The 8568-nt window shown below is 40.0% G+C and overlaps 1 protein-coding gene across 11 annotated transcripts in view; it reads right to left on the reverse strand.

Annotated features, from left to right (window-relative positions):
- Positions 1 to 8568, reverse strand: part of SLIT2 (slit guidance ligand 2) — a 346357-nt gene that overhangs the window by 30852 nt on the left and 306937 nt on the right. For all 11 annotated transcript variants that reach the window (XM_014532277.1, XM_014532270.1, XM_014532275.1 and 8 more), the window contains one exon: positions 1887 to 1980. In XM_014532277.1, the coding sequence (XP_014387763.1) occupies positions 1887 to 1980 (94 nt within the window). The remainder of the gene's footprint in view (positions 1 to 1886; positions 1981 to 8568) is intronic.

Below are 8568 nucleotides of genomic sequence, written 5' to 3' on the forward strand. Positions count from 1 at the left end.
TCTAGTATAAAATAATATTGAATGTCAACTGTAACTGAAAAAAAGAGTATACAATCTAATGATGGTAATAGAAGACATTGAATTAAAGATTCATCTTTTTGAAGATGAACTTCCTCATTTTGAAATGATTTCCATTGTCTTACTAATATTTTATCTTATAACTGCATTGCACAAAATCCTATGAAACCTATATAGCAGATAAGCAGTTATGGAAAACCACCTTCTTTGCTGATGATTTTATCTGAGAAATGATATTTGTAATCGAAGTGATAGACTTTCAACTTGCCAACTGTGGGCAGATCAAAGACATTAGGAGTTCAACTAATTTATGTACAGTATATAGATGAACAAAAATGCAATGCAGAATTTTGTATAAAGATTTTACTAAGAATTTTGTGGTTTTTTGGGAAGTATAAACTAAAATTTGAAAATTAGTATAAAAGATATTCTTTTCCTTTTTAGTAAGTCATCAAATGGAATCAGTAGATGTTGCAACTGTATCTGAATATTCTAAAATGATAAATTTTAAGCCAAGTTGCATCAAAGAATTAAATACATCTTGAGAATAGATATTTTTCAGATTCATCTTTAAAGGCAGTGACGGGGTCTTGGTAATACTGACCCTTACCTCCCATCCTACAGACAATGTCTGATGATCCATTGACAAATTTCAATGTTAGAGTCCCAGCTTGAATCCCATCTCCTCTCACAAAACTGTTCCTGACCTGAGCCACTTTTAATTCTCTGAATCCCATGGCAATGTAGCCTGAGTAATTTCACCGAGAAGATCAAGTATGTGAAAGTGAGTAGCTATAAAGCAGTATAAAAATATAAGATGGTACTATTGCCACGTGCCCTGACCCATGGCAGGTGCTCAATAAATATTGTGGAAAAGGACAAATGATGTTATTTGCTAGTTGTCTGATGTAAGCACAGCTCAACTCCTGAACCCGGATGGGTCATCCCCGAGCGTCCAGCTTACCTTCCATAATAAACCCACTGCAATGTTAAGAAACTACAAAACTCCTTAGGGGTCACCTGTGCTAGAAGAATCACCCAGCTGGGAAGTATATATCTGAGCTCCAGCTCTGCCAATGAATAACCTTGAGATACCTGGGCAGCCACTGGCCGCTCTGGGCCCGGTTTCCTCATGTTTAAAAGGAAGCATTTGGGCACGATGGTCGCTAAACTACTACTGTCTCTAAGGAGAGAAGTTGCAGTTGATAGACCCTTGAGATATTTCAGGATTGTGGCAAAGATGTAATTTAATTTGATACCAAACCCATTTCAGGAAGATTGCTGAGGAAGACATAAAAAATGATTTTGAAGTTCTGAGTTCAGGTGAGGGAGCTCTCTACTCGGAGTGGCTGTATGCTTTACCATCCCCCAAAGACGTTTGTAAGGTGAAGGGGGTCCTATCAATGAATATGCTGAGACAACAGGCATGAACTGGGACTGTCCCTGGACAACCTGGGACATAGGGCCCTCTCTCTTCCTCACCTTGGAGAGTTAAAACATTGCTGCAGATCAAAACATTTTCAGTTACGTTAAATTAAACATTCAAATAATAAAGCACCTACCAGATATTCCAAATCTATTCAGCCTTCAAAGACATTTTCATAAATATAGTCAAAGGCTATTTTACTTCATGCACACCTTCTTAGGAAGAGTCATGGATAAAAAGAAAGCTCTTTTATTTTATTTTTCAGTGTACTAAAGCAAAGTCCATGCTGTTTATGACCATTTATACAAATGTCTGGACCCCAGAGAGTATGTCCCTTTAATCCTGAGCAAAGGTGTGAAGCCAGAGCCTGAGGGCAGGTGGAGAAGAGCAGCTCCGAGCAGAGGGGGCCCCCAGGTGAGCACCGAGGCAGCCCCTGACTTACTTGACTCCCTTTGGCGTCAGGATGCACTTGGAGTCGTGCTGACAGGGGTTCAGGTCCTGGGCACAGAAGTCCAGCTTCTCCTCACACAACTCGCCTGTTAACATGGCAAACAGCATTAGTTCAGAGAGGGAGGTTGGCAGCCTTCCGGCAGCAGGCTGTGCCATGGGCCTTACAGTGTGACCCAGCTTGTGATTGGGGGGAAAATAATCACAAGAAAGAAGCAGAGGATCCAAACTGCTGGTTCTATTGGTATGCAGTCTTATGATTTGGGACAACACAAGTATTGCGATCTGTGACGAATATTCTGTTGGATTTAGACAAAGGAAATCTGATTGCTTTTCATGTCTGTTATTCTATTAATGTTATTCTGGACTTTTTATGGAGGTATAGCATCTACCCAGAGGATAAATGAATAGCTAATAAATATTCACCGGCTGAGCCTACTCATGTCACCACATCTGCATCCAGGAATAACCCCATCGACCAGCATCCCAGAGGTCTGGGGTAAATAACTGCTATCCTGACAGTTAGTACCACAGAACAGTCTTGCCTGTTTCAGAGCTTGACGCAGGTAGAATCATTCTGTATTTACCCTTTTATGTCTGGCTTAGTCTATTTAACGTCTGAAAAATTAATCCTCGGATCTTCATAGTCTCCAAGGTCTAATAAGTCTAGAATAAAATATTTTCCCCACTTATGACTTATTGCAATAGCTCCAGAGAATACTTCTAAGCTACCTCCACCAAGATAGACAGGAAAAAGCAAAAGGAAAATCAATCTAAATAGAGAACATAGACTTTTTTCTGGGCATCAGCCAGCTCGTAAGGAATAGTTTTTGTCAATAAAAGTGAGTGAAGAGCGTAACCATGCGGAGTCTAGACACACTGTGTTAACTGCACGTCTGACTCTTTCTTAGAAACTTTCTTCAGATACAAAAAACATGGTTCTATTTCATTTTCAGGTATATTAGGTCAAATAGGATTTTCAGAGAGAGGACTTTCCCAATCATTGTGTGAGAGATTAAGGGGACTGGAAAAATATAAAAGTTCTTTTCTATCTTACTTCTGAATTAATTTTTAATTATTTTAGTGACACATCTATAGGCTGCTGTTCATTTCCAAGAAACTATTGGAACTTTGATTTGTTCAACATGTGTGGATTTAAACAGTACTGGTTTAAAAATGAGGAGTTTGCAGCACATCCCTTGTTAGAAGACTATCCTTTTAGTAACGCTTTGCTAAGGGGTAGACGTAGTTGCCTAATAACTAAATGTGGCATATTATTCACACTGCAAGCATCTTTTTCTATGATGCAAGTATATAAATGTGCTCCTCTAAGTGTTACATCAACTTGATCTATAATAAGGTAGGCATTTTTTCTCTGTCTCTTAAGATGAACTCATTGCACTGAAAGTCTCATATATTTCTTGGACAAGAAAGCTTTTTGTGTCTCTAAATCTGTACAAAAATGTTTTCTCAACTATATATGATGAGCTATTTTTAAACAGGGTTTATTTAAAACTTTGTACTTTCTGTTAGTATAAGAAAGGGGTACATGCTTCACTTTTTATTCACTTTGATCTGATCCTATTCGACCCAACCCAACCCAACCCAACCCAATCCAATTAAGCCAATCTAAACTGTCGTTCATAAGGATTTACTATATGATGTTCTGTGCTAGATGCTGGGGCTACAGGATGGATATGATGGGCGCTGCCCTCAATCATCTCCCAATCTACCGCCAGGGGAAGTCTGAGCTGGAGATAGAACATAGAGAATCAAACTTCAGCTCTGAGGGATGAAAATAGGAGTTGTCCCTTTCTTCTCCACCGGATATTTCTTCATAAACTTGTTGTGGGCAAAAGGTGAGAAAGGAAATGATTCTAAGCAATTACTGGCTAAACAGATTGCCAAGTGTGTAATCAGTCACAGCTTTAAGACTAAGTGTGCCAACTTGAGTGTGAAAAGCTACATCAATGTCAAATATTTCTTACCTTATAAGGAATCTATGCTCTAAGAACAGCATAGCAGTAATAGTAATCATTGCTAAAGCTGTGTATGATAGTTCTTTGTGACCATTACATAGCTACACATTGGACTCTCTGGTAAGATTGATTACTTCAAAAAGGATTTGTCTCCTTTTAAGTATCACCAAATACTGTAATATTAACAAGTGTTACAAGAGCATTTTCTGCACCCCATTACTGCCTAATTCACTATTCAAGCCCAATCTCCCATTCCTATATTCTTGGCACCTGTGACTATTCACTGGCTTACAAATTTATCTCAAATCTGTGCCCAAGCTGATGGTGTTTCATTTTGCTTTAGTAACTTTAACAAGTTCTGTTTTCAGTTTTTACATCCATTCTGTGTCCCCTTCTTTATGAAAATTTCCTAGATATTAACCATTTGTTATTTATGTACAATTTTTATATGCCATGTCTGCTTCTGCCTATCTAATGGTACATATTGTATGCACTGTTATCGACTTAACAATTATATAGTGCTTACTACTATGTGTCAGAGAGTTCTAACGGCTGTGCAAATATGCCGTCACTAAATGTTCATGAGAATCATATAAGGTAAGGTTGTAGGGTTGTTCTGTTTGGGGTGCTCTTCATATTATTGGTGCTTATTTCATTCCCTTTCTTTGAAAGTTCATTGAGAGCAGTATGCTTGGCATGCATAGCTTTACATATTTTTAGAGTATGGTTTGGAGAAATACTAAAATAATAGTTATTGAAAGAAAGAGTCGTGCTTTTCAAGGCAATAACTCTATCTTGCTGACCTATATTCAACTTGGATTTCAATTTAACCTTTAGACATTTTTTTCTGGTTCATTTTATTGAACAGTCACTCATGAATAATAACTAGGTTATGCTCTTTTCTTTAAACATTATTTTAGATTTTTCCCTGGCCAAATGTTAAAATAAATATTTTCATTGGGCTATTTAATTTGTTGTAATTGCATTGGATTATGCTGTATTAAAGTTTAAATAGTGTCCCATAGTGGTGAGACCTAGGAGCTCAATATAAGATGGGAAATGTAGCCCTAACTGGTTTGGCTCAGTGGATAGAGTGTCAGCCTGCGGACTCAAGGGTCCCAGGTTCGATTCCAGCCAAGGGCATGTACCTTGGTTGCAGGCACATCCCCAGTAGGGAGTGTGCAGGAGGCAGCTGATCAATGTTTCTCTCTCATCGATGTTTCTAACTCTCTATCCCTCTCCCTTCCTCTCTGTAAAAAAAATCAATAAAAACTTCTCAAAACCTCAGAGAATTGAGAGGAAATTATGCTCTTCTTCTTCCTCTTTTCTCCTTCTTCTTTTCCTCCTCCTCCTCCTCCTCCTCTTCCTCCTCCTCCTTCTTCTTCATCATCTTCTTCTCCTTCTCCTTCCCCTTTTCCTCTTCCTCTATATCATCATCATAATCATCATCATCATCTTCATCATCAGTATGTGTGTAGTCAAAGCAAGACGTGTGAGTGGAAAATCAGGAAGAAAAAAAAGGTACCTGACTTTGCTTTTTCAATGGCCCAGGGCCTGCCTCAGATCATATCATCAGTGGTTGCCCCCCTTCCTGAGATGATAAAGTGTGAGGTGACAAAAGGGAAAAATGGAAATGTTCTTCCCACATAGTTAATGTTATAATCTGTTAATTTTATAAGCAGGTCTTTATATTTTAAACACGGCATCAGGAAAGATAAGTCAGCCCATTGGAGTGGATAAGGTCACCGTGGTTGAATACAGATTAAATTTCGGTGCCCATGAACTCCTCAAAAGACGGGTCCAAACAGACCCTGACTGTGTAATTTGACACCAATCAGGAAAGCCTATTTATTTGCTCTCAGCCCTGGATCCTTAAAGGTCCCCAACGATAAAGCAATAGTGTGGACTACCATGGTTGCCTGGCATTTATGATCTCACTTTTGATGAGACAAGGAAATTCCTCTTCCTCATGCTGCTAGTTTTCAGCTTTTTTGCTGATGAAAAGTTACAAAGTTGTGTGTGTGTGAGTTGTCTGTGTTTTCAAGAAATACAGAGTGGTCAACCAAAGAGCCTATTGCTACCACTTCAGGATATGAGAGTTAGTGTATGATTGGCTCTAACTTGTAAAAAAAAAGCATCATGTGCCTTAAATAGAGGTGACTTTCTTTATAAGAAAATAATGTCTGACTGTGTCTGTCTGGTAAAAATGGCAAAGAGTGGGACTGAAAATGCCTGAGTTCTATAGTTACACTAATGTGAGCTGTGATGGAACAGGGGAAGAGTGATGTTCGCTTCCCTAAAAGGCTGCGATTCCTCAAAGCCTACTCTAGAAAGAGATACAATTCATTATTTACTGAACACCTGTACATGTGGATTTTATGAAGAATTTTATGTACTGGTAACGTGACCATACATCCTGGCTTGCTCAGGACAGTCCTGGTTTACACCTGTTGACCCAAGGTAATTATCAATAGTGCCCCATGCACCCACACAGATGCCCTGACTCGGATGATAAATGTTATGGTCATATGAGCAGTAAAAGCTGAATCATCAGAGTTAATGTTCTGTGTGGAGTGACGAGTGAACGAACATAAAGGGAGAAATCATAGGCAGAAACTACTCTGACCGGGTGAGATGACATTTGGGTTGCTGAGTTATTGCTTGGAATGGCCTTCTGCAACTTATTCAGTATAAAAGAGTGGACTGGTTGCAGAGAAGTGAACTGTTTTATTGCTCTGGGCCCCAATTCTTCATTGGTGAAATGAGGTTCTGAAATTGAAGGTATACAAGGTCTACTGTGGCTCTAAAAAAGTATTTTAAAAATGCTTATAAAGAGACGGATAACACAGATAGCCAGTTAGCAGAGGGAGCATCACGCTGAACTGCACACAACAATGTTATTGCATTCAGTGGCGAAAACAAAGTGTCAGCGATGCTCAGAGCCCCCTAAGGTACCAACATTGCAAAGAGGCAGAAATCTCTGTGCATTTTGATGGTTCTTCCGGCCAGAGCCCCCTACGGTACCAACACTGTGAATCTCATTGCAATGAGGCAGAAATCTCTGTGCATTTTGATGGTTCTTCCGGGAAATAGTGCCTGGAGTTGGCCTTGCCTCCTGTTTCATTTTAGATCCATGAACCGAACTGATGCTAATGTTCCTTCCTTTTTAAACACCAGGGGCCTTTCCCTTTTATCTTCATTTGTACCTCTGGTATCTTCAGTTATCGTTTTGTTTACATCTTATTACCAAACTTACCAAAATAGTTTTATACCTGTTCTATAAACTTCTCCCATGGAGTGATCTGCCTATGGCTTTTCTAATGATTCTGACAGCAAATCAGATTTCTAACATTATCCTATGTTTTGAGTGGCAATTATGTGTGAGTCCCTGTGTTAAATGCTTGGTGTCTAATGGTGAACAACAATGACAACAAAGAAATGATGTCCCTACTCTCCTGGAGCTTATCCATGAGCAGTGGAACAGAAGAAAGATATTAATCTAATAATTTCACAAGTAACTCTAAAATATATGATAAATGCTGAGCAGAAAAATGTCCAGGTACTCTAGAAGAGGGACTGCCTGTGAGGGAGGCTTTTCTGAGGTGAGCATGGGATGTGAGAGTGAAGTGGGGGTCTCAAGGGCTGACAGGGGTTCTGTGCAGGAGGTGGCATGGGGAATGTGAGCTCTGAGAGACAGGAAGTGAGCCCAGGAGAGTGTAGTGCGAGAGATGGCCACAGAAGTTGGCAGGGCCCACTTGGTAGAATGTCTTTAATCTATGAGCATTGACGGGGTACCACTGCAGGGTTTGGAGATGGATGATGTTCAGATGACATCTGCACTTTGAAAAGAACATTCTGGCTGTAGTAGAGGATGGATTACAGAGGGGCAGATATGAATGGACATGAGAGATGACTTGGCTTGCACTCCATTGGTGATAGAGGAGATAGGAATGGCCTGGAGAGGTGGTCAGGAAGCCAAACAGGTGAACATTTGTGATGGATTTGGATGAGGAGGCAGTTGAGGGAAGGAGGTGTCTGGAACTTCTAGGTGTCTGGTGTGTATATTTGGAAGTGCTTTTTAGCGACACGGGCAACACTGAAAGAAGATCAAGTTTTGTGGTGCAAAGATCAAGAGTTTTAACTATGGTGATGTGGTCTTATGGGTTGAATGTGTTCCCCCCGCAAAAAAAATACATATGTATGTTGGAGTCCTCCAGCACCTCAAAATGTAAACTTATTTGGAGGTAACCTCATTATAGAGGAAATCAATTTTAAAGAAAAAACACACAAAATCATCAGGGTGGGCCCTACTCCAATATGGCTGACGTTCTTATAAAAAGGGAAAATGTGACAGAGAGAGAAGATGATATGAAGAGCCACAGGGAGAAGGTGCCCAGCTACAGGCCAAGCAGAGAAACCTGCAGCAGATTCTCCCTCACAGCACTCAGAGGACCAGCCCAGTTGACACCTGGATCTCAGACTCCCAACCTCCAGAACTGAGTGATAGACAATACATTTCTGTTGTTTAAGCCATCCAGTCTCTGGTACTTGTCATAGTAGCACTAGCAAACCTATACAGGTGGTAACTTCTAATTTAATCAAGGTTTAGGGTGGGGAATAAAAGTTTATTCCTTAGTTCCTTCCTTCCTTCCTTCCTTCCTTCCTTCCTTCCTTCCTTCCTTCCTTCCTTCCTTCCTC

The sequence above is a fragment of the Myotis brandtii genome, unplaced genomic scaffold (genome assembly GCF_000412655.1).
Source record: "Myotis brandtii unplaced genomic scaffold, ASM41265v1 scaffold869, whole genome shotgun sequence".
In the NCBI taxonomy this organism is placed as follows: Eukaryota; Metazoa; Chordata; class Mammalia; order Chiroptera; family Vespertilionidae; genus Myotis; species Myotis brandtii.